The 21,472-nt window shown below is 48.1% G+C and overlaps 1 protein-coding gene across 7 annotated transcripts in view; it reads right to left on the minus strand.

Moving 5' to 3' along the window:
- LHX6 (LIM homeobox 6) overlaps positions 1-21,472 on the minus strand; it is a 38,005-nt gene that overhangs the window by 3,325 nt on the left and 13,208 nt on the right. For 5 of the 7 annotated variants that reach the window (XM_083485987.1, XM_083485989.1, XM_083485988.1 and 2 more), the window contains 4 exons: positions 18,478-18,698; positions 3,787-3,887; positions 3,588-3,683; positions 1,255-1,429 (listed from right to left, as the gene is read on the minus strand). In XM_083485987.1, coding sequence (XP_083342113.1) covers positions 1,255-1,429; positions 3,588-3,683; positions 3,787-3,887; positions 18,478-18,698 — 593 coding nt within the window. The remainder of the gene's footprint in view (positions 1-1,254; positions 1,430-3,587; positions 3,684-3,786; positions 3,888-18,477; positions 18,699-21,472) is intronic. The other 2 variants (XR_014521618.1, XM_083485991.1) reach the window with 1 other exon arrangement.

Genomic DNA, 21,472 nt, shown 5'->3' on the forward strand with positions numbered 1-21,472 from the left:
CAGTACTGACACCACCATGAATGAACCTAAGAAGAGCCCCGATGGATCAGGCCAAAGGGGGCCCTTCTAGTCCGGCCTCCTGTTCTCACAGTGGCCACCCAGATGCCTGTGGGAAGTCTGCAAGCAGGGCCCGAGCACACGAGCACTTTCTCCCCTCCTGTGGAGGCCGAGCCAAGCCATGGCGGCTAGTAACCATGGACAGCCCTCTCCTCTGCCACAAATCTGCCTGGTTCTCTTTTAAAGCCCTCTAAGTTAGTGGCCATCACTGCCTCCTGTGGGAGGAAAGTTCCGCAGTTGGACCATGCTCTGTGCAAAGGAGTCCTTTCTCTTATCCATCCTGAATCTTCCAGCATCTTAGAGATATTTTATGTATTAAGTACAGTGGTATCTCTGGTTGCAAACGGGATCCGTTCCGGAGGCCCGTTCGCAACCTGAAAAGAACGCAACCCGCGTCTGCGGGTCACAATTTGCTGCTTCTGCGCATGCATGTGACATCATTTTGCGCGTCTGCGTGCGGGGCGAAACCCGGAAGTAACCCATTCCATTACTTCCGGGTCACCGCGGGACGCAACCTGAAGCAAACGTAACATGAGGTATGACTGTAGTATAGATATATGGGCTAAAATAAATCAGTCTGTTGGGGGTTGTGGACCATAGGCTGGCACTGGTGAGGACCCAGGGCAGGCATAGGCAAACTCCGGCCCTCCAGATGTTTGGGACTACAATTCCCATCATCCCTGACCACTGGTCCTGTTAGCTAGGGATGATGGGAATTGTAGTCCCAAACATCTGGAGGGCCGGAATTTGCCTATGCCTGACCTAGGGTCACTGGTGCCTGGGGTCAGAGGCAGAAGGGGGCAGCTCTTCTCTCTCTCTCTCTCTCTCTCTCTCTCTCTCTCTCTCTCTCCCCCTCCCTCCCTCCCTTTTTCCGTACTTGCCACCCACATGAGATGAATCTGAGCGCCCTGTGAAATAAGGCCAAGGCTAACAGGGGGTGGAGGTTACCCACTCCTAGCACATGTGTTTAGGATTGCAGCCCTGATATTTAAGGTGTGTCACCTGCACCACCTTGCAGCATAGGTCAGTACTGATGCCCCCATCATGCAAACTGGAGGATTGAGGCAAAGAGAGAGAAAAAGAGAGAGAGAGAGGTTTGTCTGGCTATTCCTGCAGTGATGAGACTTCAACCTAAGGCATGCTACGTCAGCTTTCTCAGCCACTACGCTGTTTTTAAGCGCGGCTGTCAACACTTACTTTCTATGTAGCTGTGCAAGGTCACCATCCTTGCACGTTCAGGATTGCTGAAGGGGGAATAGTGGATGTCGTCAGGCAACACCGAAGGGATGCGGGACTGGGAGCCTCCAGATGGGGGCACCGTGTGTTGGGGCGTGTGCTTTTTATGGCGCGCTCTGCAGTTCTGAAACCAAACCTGGAATGCAAGAGGCGTTTTGAGAGGGAGGCACAGCTGTGTTGATTTTGTAAAAAAAACCCCAAAAACTTGCTAGGTTTTACTCAAGAGTAAAGATAAAGGTAAAGGGACCCCTGACCGTTAGGTCCAGTCACGGATGACTCGGGGGTTGCGACGCTCATCCCGCTCTATAGGCCGAGGGAGCCGGTGTACAGCTTCCGGGTCATGTGGCCAGCATGACTAAGCCGCTTCTGGCGAAGCAGAGCAGAGCAGCGCACAGAAACACCGTTTACCTTCCCGCCAGAGCGGTACCTATTTATCTACTTGCACATTGACGTGCTTTCGAACTGCTAGGTTGGCAGGAGCAGGGACCGAGCAACGGGAGCTCACCCCGTCGTGGGGATTTGAACCGCCAACCTTCTGATCGGCAAGCCCAAGGCTGTGTGGTTTAGACCACAGCACCACCCGTGTCCCTAGTACTCAAGAGTAGATCTATTAAATTCAATGAACATGGCCCATTAAGGTCAGTAGGTCTGCTCTGAGTAAGAGTTGAATACCACTCCTGGTGCTTCTGTTTCACCCTGGTGGAGAATACAGCAGAGGAAAACAGAAGCGCAAAAATATATACCATTGATGGGCAAAAGAGGGGTCTTGGGGAGCAGTCAGGTTGATAGCAAAAAGGATGTCTGCAAGATGGAATCATAGATGTGTAGAGTTGGAAGGGGTCCAAAGTCAAAGTGTCATCTAGCCCAACTCCCTAGAGTGTCACATGTCAGCAAGGCTACTGGAGAAAGTAACCCAGGCGGTCAGTTCATCTCTTTCTCTGATATATCGGCTTCAGAATGGATGAGCTGGGCTTATCATCCTCTGTCACCACAGCCATTGCCAGAGTGTCTTACTGCAGACCCACTTCAGGTCAATTAAACATTATTTTATGAGTAATAAATCAGACATTTTAGCATCTCATTCTTCCTCCACCGCCCTTCGTCCTTGTTTATTGAGTAGAGCATCCCATGGACATTTTACAGTCTCCCCTCCCTCCCCCTTCAAGCTAATTCAGAATTTTGGGAAAGCTTGCAGTACAGCTTACCTGGAATGGCATAATTCATACTGCTGGAGAGGGTCATGTTTTTGAATGCACCCTTTCTGTTTAAAATACATGCACACACCCTACATTTGGAAAGTTAGCTCTTTGGGGGGAAAGGTCCCCCCGCCATGCTAGAATCCTCTGCACAAACAGTTCTTGCCACAGGGAAGCATTAAAATATTTCCCAGTCCTGAGAGTTTGTGATTATGATTAAAACTGGCCTCAGCCTAGTATCCTTGATGGAGCGTCTCCACCCCCATCATGCTGCCCAGACGCTGAGGTCCAGCACCGAGGGCCTTCTGGCGGTTCCCTCACTGCGAGAAGCCAAGTTACAGGGAACCAGGCAGAGGGCCTTCTCGGTGGTGGCACCCGCCCTGTGGAACGCCCTCCCATCAGATGTCAAAGAGATAAACAACTACCTGACATTTAGAAGACATCTGGCCCTGTTCAGGGAAATTTTTAATGTTTGACATTTTAATGTATTTTTAATCTTTGTTGGAAGCTGAGCAGAGTGGCTGGGGAAGCCCAGCCAGTTGGGTGGGGTACAAATTATTATTATTATTATTATTATTATTATTATTATTATTATTATTATTATTGCACTCCATGCTTTTCCTTAACATTTGCACTAGCTCTTCCTCAAACCTGCAGTGCAAGGGATTGGACTAGATGAGCCTTTGGGTTCCTTCCAACTCCATGATCCTATGAAACTGCTAGCTTCCCTGTACCTTTTCCTTCCACAGTCCTTTGCATACTCTTCGTATGCACCATTTCCTCCACCCTACCCTGCTCCTTTCAGTTCCCTTACAGCATCTCGGTTTCTGGGTAATACTCTGAGACTGTCACCTCTGTGGAATGTTGGCAAACCCCTCACCCCCACCCCGCCCCACCCACAATTCAGGGAACCAAACAAAAACAGGGTCTGAGATGCCCATAGCACCTGGTTGCAAAGCTTCCGTAGGCATCCTGCGGGTTGGCGTAAGAGACCAAGGAGCTCGGCTAGATGGATCTTTTGGTCTGATGCAGACGGGTGGTTTTGGTGGCCCACAGGGCAAGTCCTTTTGGCCACCAGTGCTGCGCTCAGAGCCTCACCTGTATCACTCGCCTGCTCAGCCCTGTCATGTCTGCCAGCTTTTGAAGGGTCTGTGCATCTGGGTTGTTGTCCTGAGCGAATTGTGCTTGCATGACCTAAGAGGAGGACAATACTCAAGAGTAACCCAGGCATGTTGCCAGCATTCTCCTCTTCCTGCATCCCACTACCACTCTTGAGAGAGCCCACCCGGCTCTCTACCTGTAGCTGCTCTGCGGTGAAGGAGGTCCGCGCTCTCTTTGCTGGTTTTGGCTGGCTGTCTTGCTCAGACGGGACCGCCCCTTCCAGTGTGATGCCATTACCTGCAAGAGAACAAAGGGTGAATCTGGGGCGTATTGGCTGAACGCTGGTGGGTCAGCTGGTGGGTCAGGACCTACGAGTACAGGAGTTCCCAAACTTTTTCAGGCTGCTCCCCCCCCCCCCCCCGGTTCCACAAGCTCATCCCCAGTGCCGCCCTTCTGCACCCCACCAAAAACATTTTTCAGAACAGCGGTTTTTACAATCCAAGTAAGGAGGAGAATAACACAATAAAAGTCAAAACAGTAATGATTAATTGCACATTTATTCACCGAGGGCCTTCTGGCGGTTCCCTCACTGCGAGAAGTGAGGTTACAGGGAACCAGGCAGAGGGCCTTCTCGGTAGTGGCACTTGCCCTGTGGAACGCCCTACCTTCAGATGTGAAGGAAATAAGCAGCTATCTTCTTTTTAAAAGACATCTTAAGACAGCCCTGTTTAGGGAAGTTTTTAATATTTAATGCTGTATTGTTTTTAACACTTGATTGGAAGCCGCCCAGAGTGGCTGGGGAAACTCAGCCAGATGGGCGGGGTATAAATAATAAATTGTTGTTGTTGTTGTTATTCAAAATCATTCGGCAAAATGGATGAACTTGATCCGGTGACGTCAGCTTTTCAAAGTCTGATATTCATTTACACCTCCAGTGCCCCCTGCCACCCCCTTGCCTCTTAACACACACACACACACACACACACACACACACACACACACACACTATTGCACTAGTGGGCTGAGGCCTGATACAAAGCAGGTGACAACAGGAGCAATACCACTGTGCAATTATATGGTGAAATGTTAAGAAATGGATCCCAAAATGCATGTTTGGGTTAAAAGTGGTTCCTGGGTCTGAAAAGCTTCAAGGTACCTGGGCAAAGCTATGTGTGTGTGCTTTGAGCGCTTCTCTCAGCCTGAGCTTGTTCATGAGGACTAGGCCCTTGATTGGGAAACTTGTGCATCTTTACCAACTCCTACACTGCTAACTGTTCTGGGCACAAGTACTGGTAGCCCGTTATGGTTTTATTATTTTATTTTATTTCTTCTTCTTATATTTTATTGCATTTATATTCTACCTTTTTCCTCCAAGGAGCTTAAGGTGGTGCACATGGTCCCGACCTTCTCATTTAATCCCCACAACAACCCTGTGAGGTCGGTTGGGCTGAGACACAGTGACTGGTCCCCAAGGTCACCCAGTGAGCCCCATGGCTGAGTGGGGATTTGAACCCTGGTTTCTCAGGTCTTAGGGCAACACACTTAACCACAGCCCTAAATGGGTATATATAGATGGAATATCTACCTACCACGTATTCTCACCCAGTCATCACCAGATCCTACCACCAGATCCAAAGACCTAGCTTATTAGACCATCCAGTTCCTTCCCCTCCACCACCAGCCCCCCACCAGTCATTTATTTGGGCATTTCCTCCTCATATTTCCCCATCAGCAGCTACAACAGCTTTAATGAGAGAAACAGAAGTGGAGAAAGGATATCCTTGCTGCTCCGGTCTGCATGGGTGATCCTTTTCCACCCAGCGTCAGTTTGTTAATGAAAGCCAGGTCCAGCTCATTGTTGGCCTGTTTCCCAATGTTCAAGACAAGATGGCGGGTTGCCGAGAACACAGCACTCCCACATCAGCTGCTATCAAGCACAAGCTCTCCTCAACTTTATGCTTTCTCCAGGATCCTAAGCTCCTCTTTTACGTCCAACAGCTCACAATCCCTTGCAGGCTCTGTGTGGTTCCCCCACCACCAGTCAGATTGACCTTTCACTTTCCTCACAGAAGCTGCACTGTTGATCAGCATTCCACAACTGCCTCAGCCACACATAGGATGCTCAAGAATATTCTGTGCCAAAGATACCCACACAAAGAGAGAGAAAGCCCCTGCTTCAGAAGCCACAGGCATAAGTTGCATTGGGAGTTACAACAACAACATTTTCATACCACCCTTTATCCAATGATCACAGGGCGGTTTACAATATAAAAGCACAAAAATACACAACATAGTAACAAGCAAAAACAATACCCTCCTCCTACACACACACTGTTCAAAAGACTATAGATTGTTTAATTAGCCAAAGGTCTGGGAGAAGAAGAATGTTTTTGCCTGGCAACTAAAGATATGTAACAAAGGAGCCAGCCAAACCTTCCTGGGGAGAGCATTCCACAAACGGGGAGCCACTGCAGAAAAGGCCCTGTTCTCATGTTGCCACCCTTCAGACCTCTCATGGAGGAGGCACACAAAGGAGGGCCTCAGATGATGATCTTAGGGTCTGGGTCAGTTCATATGTGGAGAAGCGGTTCTTGAGGTATTGTGGTCCTGAGCTGTTTAAGGCTTTGTAGGTCAAACCCAGCACTTCGGATTGGGCCCAGAAACTGACTGGCAGCCAGTGCAGTTGGGCCAGGATTGGCGTTCTGTGCTCAAACCACCTTGCACGGGTGAGCACATTTATTCTGTGGCTCTTGCAGCCACCGACTCCAGGGTCACAATGGTTAATTCCTGTGTTTAGCCATATCTTCTGAGTGATGACAGGGACTCGAGTCTTAACGCAGACGGAGACTCTAGCAACTGTGGGAACCCTTCAGCAGCTTTGGTCAGGCTCCTCACCCTCCGAGATATTCAGTTTGGAGGCAAGATTTGGGATGTGATTATCTTGGCCCCAGCTGAAGGAATTTTCTTCTTTTTTAACAGTTTGACTCGTTGTTGCAGGATGATTAATGGGGCTCAGCTTCAGCAACATGTGTTTATTTTCCCTTCTCCAGAAAAGCCTTGCAACACAGGCGAAATCGCTTTGTGATTCCCAGAGGAAACGTACATGCCAAGTGGAATTGCCGCTTGCGCTTTTCGTGTCCCCTCCCTGGAGCAAGCAGGAAGGCACACCCCACCCACAGCTGCCACCTGGCCTCTGCCCACCATCTGCCCTCCAAGCTGACATCTCCCTCTTCGGGGAATCAGCATCCTGAGCCACAGGAAGGGCTGGCAGGGCAGGGCAGGGCCTATCCTGGGCCGTGATGCAGACAGCGGGAGCCACAAACGGCACCTTGAAACTGGGACGGCTTTGCTTCAGATGCCTAGAGACAGAATGCCGAAGCAGTGACTGCATCAGTTGGGACTTTGGTTGAGGCAGGCTAAAGCCCCACACAAATTCAGCCAGCAGAGGAGCAGGGAGGGGAGTGTGACGCAGGCAGGGCTTTATACAAATCGGTGGCGCAACAAAACTTGGAATCATCTTCTTCTTTGGCGATCACTCGTAGCCGAGTAAGATTGTCTTCTATAAACCCAGTTTATGAGTTCTGGTTGCCAGAACTCAAAAAAGACCATTGTAGAGCTGGACAAAAAAAGGGGGGCAACAAAAAATATCTAGGGACCGGAAGAGGAACTCGTCACGATGACAAAAGGAAGCAACATTTGAGGCTTGTGTACAAAGTCATGCACAGGCTGGGGAAAATGGACTGAGAGGTGCATTTTGTCCCTCTCTCAAATTACTAGAAACAAGCTGGATGGCTTGTCCCGTAGAATTCAAAGTGTTGGTGCTGACCTTGAAAGCCCTAAACAGCCTTGGTATACCTGAAGGAGCGTCTCCACCCCCATCATTCTGCCTGGACACTGAGGTCCAGCTCCGAGGGTCTTCTGGCAGTTCCCTCACTGTGAGAAGTGAGATTACAGGGAACCAGGCAGAGGGCCTTCTCGGTAGTGGCACCCGCCCTGTGGAATGCCCTCCCAGCAGATCTCAAGGCAATAAACAACTATTTTACTTTTAAACGACACCTGAAGACGGCCCCGTTTAGGGAAGTTTTTAATGTCTGACACTGTATTGTTTTTGATATTTGGTCGGCAGCCACCCAGAGTGGCTGGGGAGATTCAGTCAGATGGGCGGGGTATTAATAATAATTTATTATTATTATTATTATTATTATTATTATTATTATTATTATTATTATTGAATGCTGGGCATTTTAGGGCAGAAAGTGCTTTTTCACGTAGCACACAGTTAAACTATGGAACTGACTGATGGCCACGCAATTTGGATTGCTTGAAAAGAGGATTAGACAAATTAGTGGAGAGACACAAGCCAGACACAAATGCATCCCCCCCCCCCGGTTGCTTCCCAGCCACTAGTACTCACAGGCAGACTGCGTCAGGACATGGAGGCTCAATTTAGCCACCATACCTAATAATAGCCACTGGCAGATCTGTCCTCCGTGATTTCTTGAATCCCCTTTTGAAGCAAAGAGGGAGTTCCTTTCCAGCTCCCAGATGAAATTACACATTAGTCCTTGAGCAGGAGTAAGAACAACCAACCAACTCCCCCTCCCCCCCCCAATCCCCAAAACAAAACAACTATATATATTTCAAGTGGGGGGGGGGAGGTATCCCAAAGCCCATTAGTGTCTAAGTAGACATTGTTCACTAGAAATGGGGGCCAGCAAAACCTTTGTCATTTCTACACCACCAGACATTTTGGGCAAAACACGGCAGAAGACAAAAAGAGGAAAAACCCAAACAGAATAGGCGCCTGTACACGCCACTCCATGGCAGTGAAATAAACTGAATTCTTGCCATTGTGCTGCTCTTAAACCACCACAAAATTCACATGGAATGCCTCACCTTGGCCCTGTATGTGACTCTCATCATGTCTGAACCTGGCGACCTCTAAGGACAAGATGCCTGCAGCTTTGTTGCTTGCTTGCTATGGGCCTGCTAGAGGAGATGGGAGAGCTGCCGGCATCTGTACAGCCATGGCCTGATACTGACCTATGTGCCAAACCTATTTGATCCCCAAAACTCAGGGGAATGGCACCACACTCTCATTATTAGGGTGTGTTCAAATTGCTGCCTTGGAGCGCAGAGAATTTGTGTTTCCCCCAGTGCCATAGCTGTCAACTTTTCCCTTTTCTTGCGAGGAATCCTATTCGGAATAAGGGAATTTCCCTTTAAAAAAGGGAAACGTTGACAGCTATGCCCAGTGCTTTTTCTCCCCTCAGCTGTTCACACCAGCATGGGTTCCTTAGTGTCAGTTTCATTACTGTTCGTGTACATTTGGGGGGGGGGGGTGTTGACAGGTGGTAATGCCTTTACCCTATGCAGGGGTGTTCATGCCTTGGCTAGAGATCGATTAGAAACAGCTTTAGGACTCCAATGGGTGTGAAGCGCATTTACATAATCATAGAACTATATAGTTAGAAGGGTTCCCCGAGGGCCAGCTGGCTCAGGGGTCAGCAAACTTTTTCAGCCATGGACCGGTCCACTGTCCTTCAGACCTTGTGGGGGGGGGCAGACTATACTTTGGAGAGAGAAAATGGACGGATTCCTAGGCCCCACAAATAACCCAGAGATGCATTTTAAATAAAAGGACACATTCTGCTCATGTGAAAACACACTGGTTCCTGGACTGTCCGCAGGCTGGATTTAGAAGGCGATTGGGCCGGATCCAGCCCCCAGGTCTTACTTTGTCTACCCATGATCTAGCTCAGGGGTCCCCAAACTAAGGCCAGCGGGCCGGATAAGGCCCGAGGGACTCGTTTATCTGGCCCACTGTGACCCCCACTGCCTACTGCTGCCGCCCGCTCTTACTAATGGTGCGCTGCACGACTGCCCACTTCCGGGTTGGAGGAGCACTGGAAATAGCTTGTGCACATGCACAAGCGTTATTTGCGCATACATTATTTCTGGTGCACATCCGGGTCGGAGGAGGCCCGTGCACATGCTCACAAGTTATTCCAGTGCTCTTCCGACCCAGAATTGCACCAGAAATAGCCTGTGCACACGCATATGGGCATGCGCTCCCCTACCCTCCAGCCCACCACGCAATCAACGCTGGAGACACCTGCCCGAGGTGCGGTAAGTTTGCTGACCCCTGATCTAGCTCAATCCTCTGTATGCAGGAATCACGCCTACAGAATCCATGACAGCCATCCAACCTCTGCTTAGAAACCTCCAATGAAGGAGAGTCCCCACCTTTGGAGGGAGTCTGTTCCACTCTTGAACAGCCCTAATCTTCCTACTGTTAATCAGAATCTCCTTTCCGGCTGTTTCAATCCATTGGTTCGGGTCATACCCTCCAGAGCAGCACAAAACAAGCTTGCTCCATCTTCCATATGGCAGCCCTTCACATATTTGAGACCCAACCGCATCAAATACTGTCATACCTTGGGTTATAGACGCTTCAGGTTGAGTTTTTTCAGGTTGTGGACCGCCAAAACCCATAAGTACCGGAACGGGTTACTTCCAGGTCTCGGCAGTCACGCATGCATGGAAGTGCTAAATTGTGCTTTGTGCATGTGCAGACATGCCGAATCGCAACCCGTGCATGCGCAGACACACCATTGCGGGTTGCGGGCGCTGCGGGTTGCGGACGTGTCTCCCGCACAGATCACGTTCGTAACCCGAGTGTCCACTGTAGCAGTATCTCATAACAAAGTACAGGCTGCAGATGTATTTATTATAATGTCGTGTGAAGGCAGATTAAAAACCCAGTTGAATGCCCAGTAACTGGGAGTGTAGCACAGCCTTACTCTTTGTTTCTTGACCTGTAAGGTAAGTCACTCAGATCCCCCTTCTGCAAACAAGAGGCTGAAGATCAAGGGAGATCCCTGTTTGCTTGAGCAAGGCCACCCAGCAAGCTTCCTTAGCCCAGAAAGCGCCTGAACCCGGGTCCAAGTCTAAGCCGCTAACAAGCCACTGGACCACACTAGCCCAGGACACGCCACAAATGAGCGCCTCAGACGCCCACCCCCTTCCCAGCTCACTCCTGCATCTTGGTTTGATTTTGTTTTCATCTCCTCGCTTAAACCTTGTAAACAGAAACACGGATTATTTTCATTTTGAGATCTCTCCCCTTCTCTGAAATCGTTTCCATCTGCAGCCCAAGATGGCCTGTTACATACGCCTCTCCCCCGCCCCCACCCCCAGTCTCACATTTTCTCAGAAAAGAAAAATCAGACAACTTCTTAGCACTTGGGCAAAGTTTTATCTCTTGGGAATCACACACACATTAATTTGGAGGAGGAGGAGGAGGAGGAAAGCACCCGGGCTGAAGAGGACCACATGGGACCCTCGATTGAGTGCTGTTCTCTTTCCTCCTTTGTTCAAATGCCTGAAAATCCACTGTCTTGAAGAAGGGAATTGTGTGGGTCCTGAGAAGCCCATGTGCATATTCCCAAAACAACTGGTCCCACATATAAGCACGGAATCTTGTATCCAGCACATAACCTCCTATAATAACAGAACACAGGCTCTATGTTCGTATTATCAGTATTCAAGGTTGATGATGCAGAACTACTTTGTAAAACTCTTATTATATGCTTGTTGGTTGTGGATATATTGATTGTTGTTACCCAGCGATGGAGAAATACGTCACACTTTCCCCTTCATATTTGGTTTCAGAAGACCCTACATATTTCAATTTCAGAAAAGTTGACTCATTCAATGCGTATTTCACCTGCCAAGCCAATTGACTGTGCTGCCATGTGGTGGGTGTTTTTGATGTACATTAAGAAACAAAGTCATGACTGGCAGGTTCCCACCAAATTTGGCTTTATATGGTACTGATTACATACCGATATGCATTCTTACTAGCCCTCTCCATTCTGCAAGAACAATAATCGTATTTTCTTGTCTTACTTTAGATTGAAATGTTCCACTTCATGTTCCACTGTCATATGCAACCATGTACTGTGGATCCATAATAGCAAGTCACCACCTACCTCTGTGTGTTGTTGTAAAATATTTTGATTACTTAATGAAGTTCTCTCTCTCTCTCTCTCTCTCTCTCTCTCTCTCTCTCTCTCACACACACACACACACACACACACACTGGAAATGACTGCATAAACAGGTTCTGTGCAGCCACAGATTCACAGGCAGTTCTGCACAATCCACAAGCACACCATCTCATGTTTTCTCTTTGTTGTGAGACAATCATCCATGGATATTGGTGTCTATCACAAGGCATGCTCAAGACTTGTGTGAGATGCTTTGTTGAAAAACATTCCTCTCTCTAACTAGATCATAAGTGTTAAGATTTGTTAAAAGGAAGAGGCAAGGAGGTCACGGTGGTTATTTAAAACCACCGTGATAGAAGCTTGCATGAAATGTGCACCATGGATTAAGAAAGATGGAACCAATCCAAAAGAATGCAAGTGTGGTTAAAAAGCAGTGTCAAGAAAGCTATAAAAGGCAAATGAGCTTGCTTCAGGAAGTGTAAGTCCTGTCCAAATAGGGAGAAGCACATACTCTGGTGATACAAATGAACATTGAGATAGTACGGCAACTTCTGAGAAGTGGGAAAGCTAGAAAATCCATTGGATTGAGCACAAGGCTCTGTACATACACAGATATCAGCTGCGTGTACTTCAAATACCTGCAGATCTAGTGTCCAAGCACAGAATACAGATCTAAAGAGTATATTGCTAAAAACAGTAAAAAATGTATGCAAACAGAGGCAGGAGAGCATCTGGGAAGACTGTTTACAGAGATGTGAAAGGCTTACTGAAAGAGAATAAGGAGTTGACAGATGAGTGAATTTACATTTATCTCCACTGTAGAAGATGGGCAAGCAGGCTTTAGGCTTGTCAGACTTACTTTGCATTTTTCTTTACTAGAAACTCAAGATCTAGTGGAAAAGACAGAATGAAAGAACAGGATGCCTTGGAACGTACTTTAAGCCTAGCAATTTGTTTTCAGTACTGGAACTAAACTGAGTGCACAATCCATTCACAAAAGAATCCAAACCTGGTTATGACGATTTGCTCCTTAAGGAGGATAGAGCGCACTTAGTTCTTGCTACACATTAAACAACTGGGAGCCAAAAACTCTTTGACAGCTCAATGGGTAGAGAATGAAACTCAGTCCCAGGGTTGTGGGTTCCAGCCCCAGGTTGGGCAAAAAGAATATAAGAACTTCTTGCTGGATCAGACCACAGGGGTCCCATCCAGTCCAGCACCCTGTTCTCACAGTGGCCCCCAGTGCAAAACCAGGACCTGAGCACAAGAGCCACACTCTTCCCCTCCTGTGGTTTCTAGCAGCTGGTATTCAGAACCACTGTAGAGGCAGAGCCAAGCCGTGGTGACTGCCAGCCATCAATAGCCCTCTCCTCATCCCTTAACTTGTCCAGTCCTCTTTCAAAGCCATCACTGCCTCCTGGGGCAGCAGGTTCCATAGTTTGTGCTGCATGGAGGAGGACACTATTTTATCCTTCCTGAATCTTCAGACTGCCCACCTTCATTAGATGTCTACAGTTCTACAGTGGATAAGAGTACAGGTCCTCTTCTGGTTGGGTGAGTAATTAAAGAACAGAGAAGAAGAAGAGAGGAGGGACAAATGGGTAGTTCTCCGTTGCAGTGGAGGATGGCAAGCGGTGGAGTTCCCCAAAGATCTGCATGGAGCTCCAAAAGAACATCTCCACACTGAGTGGGTGGGCAAAGAAAGGGGAGAGTGTTCAATGTAAGTTCCAACGGCAGCTGATACACAAACCCTAACTTCGCATATCATGCACCAACAGAGTCTGAGACACTGAGGTGACTGGGAACCTCAGTGGTGGGGTCTCCTTCATTGGAGGTTTTTAAGCAGAGGTTGGATGGACATCTGCCAGGGATTCTTGAACTGTGATTCCTGCATTGCAGGGGGTTGGACTAGATGACCCTTGGGGTCCCTTCACAATCTGCAGTTCTATGATTCTACGGTAGCTTGGTGAAAATGTTGACTTGGTGTGTGGCAAGCAACTGTGAAAAGATGCCTCCCCTCCAAGGAGCCAGTCAGAAAGGGGTTGAAAATAAAATTTCAAATGCTGAAATATTGTGCTGTGGCTTATTTCGGAATGCCATGTTTCTGCTGCCTGTCTCAAAACGGTTTTGTAAAGCTGTCAGAGGGCAACTAAAATGATCAAGGGGCTGGAGCCACTCTCCTATGAGGAAGGGATACCAGGACAGGGAATATTAATTTAGCGGGGAATTGAAAGGAAGTGCATGAGAGAGGTGAATAAAATTATTAATTGTGTAGAAAGAAAGATATTCATTCCCCTTGACCTTTCATAGAACATAGGAAGCTCTCTTATACTGCGTCAAACAATCTAGTTCAGTACAGTCATACCTCGGGTTGCAAACATGATCCACGTGGGAGGCACGTTCGCAACCCGCAGCGTTCACAACCCGCAGCGCTGCATCTGCGCACGTGCATGATGCAACTCAGCACTCCTGAGCATGCGCGTGACGTCATTTTGTGTTTCTGCACATGTTTGAGCGCCGAAACCCAGAAGTAACCCGTTACGGGACTGCTGGGTTTGGCGTGATCTGCAACCTGCAGCGTTCGTAACCTGAGGTATGACTGTATTGTCTACACACTACAGCAGCCTTTCTCAACCTGTGGGTCCCCAGATGTTGTTGAACTACAACTCCCATCACCCCTAGCTAGCAAGGCCAGAGCTCAGGGATGATGGGAGATGTAGTCCAACAACATCTGGGGACCCACAGGTGGAGAACCGCTGCATCTGCAGGTTGGCAGTGGTTATTCAGACAGGGAACTGTCAAGCCCTGTCTGGAGACACCAGCTACCTCCCTAAACTCAGACGTGTCTACTGAAATGGATTGGCAAAAAAAAATCAGAACAACCTAAATAAATCCACACAGTGGATAATTAACCCGTGGAATTTACTGCCACAATATTAGATTGTGGTCATTGCCTTAGATGGCTTTATAAGTGGGCAAGAGAAGTTCATGAAGGACGTCTATCATGGCTGCTAGCCATTGCAGGTAAATGTGCTCCAGGTACAGCACTGAAAGCCAGCTGGTGGGAGGGAAATAGTAGGGAGGGTTGCAGCCTTTGTGCCCCACTTCTGGGCTTCCTGAATGCACATCTGTTTGGCCACTGTTGGAAACTTGATGGCGGACCAGATGGGCTGTTGGTCTGATGCCACAAATGGATCTTCTGATGTTCTTTATGACAAGCATATAAAGATCGTGCTATGTTTATGCTGCGCTTTTAAAAGTGTGGCATGAATTAGCAGCAACCGTCCTATGGCAGGAGTAGCTGAGGCTCCAGGCATGTATCCGAATTCTGACACTTTGTGAGTTTGCAGCTCAGAGCTGTTGAGAAGGATGGCTCCTCTGCAGAAATGCTTCCTCGGGGCTCATGGGAAGCACTTCCCTTGGAAAGCCTTGCTGCGGGTCAGGGGAGGTTGCCTGCAGTTTGCCAGAGACTGATTTGACTGATCACAGCGCAGGTGGGACTCACTGGTAGGCTCAGGGCCAGATTTAGGTTTGATGAGGCCCTGAGCTACTGAAGATAATGGCGCCCTTTAGATGTCCAGCTGTCCTTTGTCAACAACAAATTGTCACTGTTTTTGGTGTTGAATATATGCTGATTTATGGACCTATTAGGTATCTAAAGCCATTTGCACATAACAAAGTATGTCTTTTATCAAAGTGCCATAGTTTTCGCTCCATAAGACACGCCTAGTTTTTAAAGGAGGAAAACAAGAAAAAAAATATTCTGAACGAAACCGTGGATGTATGATTTTTGTGGTTCATGCTGTTGCCACAGACATATAATTTGACGGTGAGTTTGGGGTAGCCCAATGCAAAAATCCTGAGAACAGTGGGTGCATGTGTCTTTTGGTGCAGGCTGTAGCCATGGACATGCTATGCGATCCGATGGTGACTTTGGGGTGACCCAATGCAAAAATCCTGAGGATCCATGGTCTTTTACCTCCCCCTCCCAGGCAGCCTCCTTTATCTTTAGCGTCCCTTATCTTCCGATCGCTTGCTGCTTCCTTTCAACAACACCCCTCCCTCTTGTTTGCCTTAGTGTCTTTTCCTTAGCTGGAGCGGTTTTCTTGCTCCTCCTTTTCTTCTAATTTCTCTCCTCATTGCTTTAACCTTCCTGTCTCCTCTCCTTGCAAGTTCATTGTCTTTACCTCCCCCCTCCCAGGCAGCCTCCTTTATTGCTACTGTCCCTTATCTCCCTCCCCAATCGCTTGCCGATCAGCAGCTTTGTTTCAACACCCCCTTCCCTCTTTAAAAAAAAAAAAGCATGATCTGCTTTTCACCCCTGGGCAATTCAGCTCCAGGGACCACGCATTCACTCCATACGACACACAGACATTTCCCCTTACTTTTTAGGAAGAAAAAAGTGTGTCTTATGGAGCGAAAAATACGGTAATTGTTGAACTGAAATACAGTTAAGAATAAGTATATTAAGCTCTAACTGTATGTAGGTTTTATTTTATTTGTTTTTTTATCTCATATTTTGGAAATGTACACCCAGTTGTTGTTTTTCTTTAAATTTTTAGGGGGCCCCCAAGAGAGTGGTGCCCTAAGCTATAGCTTGTTTAGCTTATACGTAAATCCGTCACTGGGTAGGCTTCAGGCACGCAGACGGCATGAAAGTGTGAGCTCCAGGGAGGAAGAAGACTTCTCCTTCCATCTCAAAAGAACACTGGCTCTGGAAGCAGATTAAAAATCCCAGCTACAGTTGCAGCTGAAATTCTCCAACTCCAAATCAGGTTTCTGATCAAAATCTACAGACTTTCCACTGTTTGCAAGGAGCGAATCCCACCAAAGCCACGCAGATATCTCCCTACAGCGGATGCTTCAAGTGGTTCCCCCAAATTCAGCTGAAAATGCAACTTATAGTGAGGCTGGAGAAGCCAGGGGAAGTGGCCTTTTCGGCTGAATTTCACCTCTTTTGCAATGGGAGTTGAATAATTTCAATTGCAGCTTTATTTCCAAGGGGATGTCTGTCACAGACACACGCAGTTCCTCTGGCAGTGGCAGAAGGTGGTGCCAACTTTTGACAGGCAGGTGCTCAGTTGTGTGTTCCTAGTTCCAACTCAGGAATGGATATTCACCAATCCTCTAAAACTGTCAGACTTAACCATTTCCGTATCATTCTGCCTGCCTCTGTAGGTCAGGAGGAATTGGGCTGTTGGCCCCTTTTGCTTAGTATCATCTTGGCAGTGGCAGATTCCATGGAGGAAGGTGCTTGCTCTCTTCCCCCCCTTCCCCCCTCCTTTTACAGGAGCACTTGTGATATTGCTGGTTTCCCCAAGAGCTGAGTTTGTTGGAAGGAGGCCATTTCTCCCATCTTGTCCTTTGCCTCAGATGGCAAAATGTTTTGAGCCGGGCCTTGCATTGGAATCGCTCAACCAGTAGAGGGGTCAGCAAACTTTTTCAGCAGGGGGCCGGTCCACTGTCCCTCAGACCTTGTGGGGGGCTGGACTATATTTTGAAGAAAAGAAATGAACGCATTCCTATGCCCCACAAATAACCCAGAGATGCATTTGAAATAAAAGGACACATTCCACTCATGTAAAAACACGCTGATCCCCGGACCATCCGTGGGCTGGATTTAGAAGGTGATTGGGCCAGATCCAGCCCCCTTAGTTTGCCTACCCATGCAGTAGAGCACGAGACTGTTAACCTCAGGGTCATGAGTTGAAGCCCCACATTGGGTGAGAAGATTTCCTGCATCACAGGGGGTTGGACTAGATGACCCTTGGGGTCCCTTCCAACTCTATAGTTCTATGATTCTATGATTCTTCCAAGGAAAACTTCCCACTAGGAACATAAAAAAACTATACTAAGTCAGATCCCTGGTCCCACTAGCCCAGTATGGTCCACCTTAGCTCATCAGGGCTTCAGGCAGAAGTCTTTGGCCACATCCCAACCACACATTTAAAGCACTCTCATACTCCTTTTACAGCCATGGGGAGAACCTTCCCCAGAGAACCTTGGGAACAGTAGTTTGTTGAGCATGCTGGGAACTGTAGGTCTGTGGGGCCAGCACCCTTCACAAAATGACAGTGGGAGAGGCCTAAGAGTTCCCAGCTCTCCCTAGGAATTCCAGGAACTGGTCTCAAGACCTTCTGCACGAAGGACAGGTGCATTACCCACTAAGCTGCAAGCCTTCCTCTATGAAAGTGGCTGGCTGGCATCTCTTCGTGACTTGGGTTTTGGAGAGCCAGTGTGGTGCAGTGGTTAGTGTGCCAGAGTCGGACCTGGGTTCAAATCCCCACTTGGCTATGAAGGACACGGGGTGTGACCTTGGAGTCAGTCGCTGCCTCTTTCAGCCTAAACTACCTACAGGGCTGTGGTGGGGATTACATGAAGAATGGGGGGGGGGACATGTGACCATCTTGAGACCCTTGGAAGAAAAGGGGGTGGGGGTATAAATGCAATAAATAAATAATGAATAGTAAGCGCCAAATGGAAAATGGCAACCCTTGTCAGATACTGAATGCCATTGCATGCTGCCCATCAGATATCGTCGAGCAAGAAATAACGGAACAACAACAACAACAAAAAATAGCTTGCAAATATAGAGATCAAGTATTTGGTAAACTTCCGGCAAATATCTAGCACGTATCTGGAGAATATTCAACACCTAGAAACACATGGAGGCCAATTTTCGGAAGTCGACACATTTCCGCTCTGCTTAGTTATCCTTTCTGAGCTGCTTGGGCTTGGAGGACATTGCATCTCTGCGCTTTTCTGTCGAGAGACATCAACCAGGATAAGTCCAGGGTTGAGGGGAAGGGATCACACCTCCTACCGTCTCACAGAGGGGGTAAGCAGGATCCCAGGGGGGGGGCGTGTCCACCTACCATTCTCTGCTGCGCGCTTGAGGTTCTCGATCATGGTGTCGTAGTGAATCCGGCACAGGACTTTCTCCTCCACCAGGCCAAACTCCTCTCCGGTTGACAGCTGACGTTTGCAGGAGAAGCAGGCAAAGCAGGCCAGGTGGTAAGCGTTGCCGCGGGCTCTCCTGACCCAGTCGCTGGCATAGATCTGCCTCCGGCAACGGGCGCATTTTGTACCAAACTGACTGCAAGGAGAGAGAAACACAGAGTGAAGAAGCTGGCAGTGCTTTGGGTGCCTCCTGCTCACTCTTGCGGCAAAAGCTGGCGCAACTTCTCGTACAACACCAGCAACCCTAATCTCAGCCCAGTGGGTCACATTACCTTTCAGGCTGAAATGCTGAAACAGTAGCCTCAGGAAAGCGAATCCCCTGGGACAGTGAATCAAAAGCCAGTGTGGTGTAGTGGTAAGAGTGCCAGACTAGGACCTGGGAGACCAGGGTTCGAATCTCTGCTTCACCACCATTAGCTCACTGGGTGTGATCTTGGGCCAGCCACTGCCCCTCAGCCTAGCCCACCCCACAGGGTTGCTGTGGCCATTAAGTGAGAAGCGGGAGAACACAATGTACACGACCTTGAGCTCCTTTGAGAAAAAGGCGGGCTACAAATGCGGCAGATAAATAAGTAAATAAATAAATAAATGTAGCAACAAAACCTTGGTCCCACAAAGAGATATAGCACACCTGTTCCTCCAGATGACTCCCACCTGGAGGAACCAGAGGGTATAGCTGGTCCTCAGAAAGCGCAGTCATGCTTGAAACTGTTTCACTGCCATTGGGAAAGAGCATTGGGAATCATAGCTTTTTGAAATGCTACAATTCCCAAGGTTCCTCAGGGCGAAAGGTAGGTAGTGTTGATGCTTAAAGCAGCTCTCATTTATACCGTAGACCAGGGAAGGGGGACATGTGGCTGCCCAGATGTTGACAAGCCACAGCTCCCATTATCCCTGATCCTTGGCCATGCTGGTCAGGGCTGACATTGTGAAATGAAGTCCAACAACAATGGGATACAGGTTTGCCACGGGTTGTGCATTGCTTCTCGTGACGTGCACTGGTGATCATTCTCCACTGTGCAGCGGAAATACACCTGTCCCTCCTCCCAGCTGAAACATGGCAGGAGTTCAATATTCCACTTGAGGGAACCTAACTCCTAACCTAGTGCAGACAATTGCTCCCCTTCAGTTCCATACTAAGGACTGAAAACATTCTCCTGGCAGAGAATCTACCTCCCTTTGCAAGGTAAGGGGGCATTGCACCATGACCCATCCGTGTCTTGCTCATTCTTTGAGTCATCCTGGGAGCTGCCTTCCTTCTTCCTTGCAGATGAGCATGAGTACATAAGAAGTGCCAGCCCAGCATCCTGATCTCACAGTGGCCAACCAGATGTGGTAAGAAACCAGGGAGCAGGATCTGAGCACATGAGCCCCCTTGTGCTTCCCAGAAACTGGTATTCATAAGCACTGCTATGGAAGCAGAGCATGGCCATTCTGGCTTATCGATTGCCTTTTCCTCCTCCATGAATTTGTCCAATCCTCTTTTAAAGCTGTCCAAGCCCTCCCTGCCTCCTGGGGGAGGGAGTTTCATGGTTTAACTCCTGCATGAAGGAGGACTCCCTGAACCTTCCAACATTCCATTTCATTGGATGCTCTCAAGTTCTCGTGTTGTAAGAGAGGGATAAAAACTTTTCTCTGTCTACTTTCTCCCTTCCATGCATGATTTTATAAACTTCTGTCATGTCACCTCTTACTTGCATTTTCTCTAAACTAAAAATTCCCAAATGCTGCAACCTATCCCCATGGGGGAATCCCTCCACACACACACCCAATCATTTTGGTTGCCCTTTTCTGAACCTTTTCCAACCGTACAATATCCTTTTTGAGGTGAGGTGACCAGAACTGAACACAATATTCCAAATGTGCTCACAAAATATATTTGTATAATAGCATTATGGTATCAGATCCTTTCCTAATGGTCCCTAGCATATAATTTGTGCTTTTCATGGCTGCCACACACTGGGCGGACATCTTTGCTGAGCTATCCACAGCAAGCCCAAGATCTTGGTTCCTGGTCCATCACCACCAATTCATACCCCATGAGCATATATGTGAAATTAAGGTGGTTTTGTGCCAACATATATCACTTTACACATTTTTACAATGAATTGCATTTCATTGCAATTCAGAGCTCTGTTTTATTGACCCTGAACAATTTAGTGTCATCAGTGAACTTGACCACCTCACTGTTCACACCTAACACTAGATGGTTTATGAACAAGTTAAAACGCACAGATCCCAATATTGCTACTTGGAGGACTCCATGTTCTTTGATTTGCGGAAGAGAGGAAAAAGGCTTAAGTCAGCGATAGCTAAACTTGGCCCTCCAGCTGTTTTGGGACTACAATTCCCATCATCCCTGACCACTGGTACTGTTGGCTACGGATGATGGGAGTTGTAGTCCCGAAACAGCTGGAGGGCCGAGTTTGGCCATCACTGGCTTAAGTAGTCTGTTGAGACCTCCAACCATTTTCAAGTGGTCCACAGGCAACAGTGGTTTGAGAACCACTGTAATAGATACCTGCCCTGTAAGGAGGGAGGAAGAATGGGGCAGAGGTGAGGCCTGTCTCCTCAGCATGGCCCTTGGCTCATTCGCTCGAATTATTGCAGGCTCTTTGCACCCACTTTGCACCAACAGAATTGTGCCATTCCCAGCTCTGAAATGTTGCAGTGGTGCTGAGGGCAGACTTTGGAGGTTAACTGCTTCTCCTTCTGCAGCTTTGTAGAGCTAAAGCAGTACTCAGCATATTAAGGATAAAGCAAAAGGGCATTTGACTATCAAGCTCCCAGGCGCCAGGTCCAATGATTTTAGCCAACCTTTGGCACTATCAGCTCACTCGTCTTCATATCCAACACAGAGATGGACCCCGTGCAAAACCTGAGCCAACCTCACCACCACCGTTGGCCACA

The sequence above is a fragment of the Podarcis liolepis genome (genome assembly GCF_965112155.1).
Source record: "Podarcis liolepis genome assembly, chromosome: Z".
Classification (NCBI taxonomy): Eukaryota; Metazoa; Chordata; class Lepidosauria; order Squamata; family Lacertidae; genus Podarcis; species Podarcis liolepis.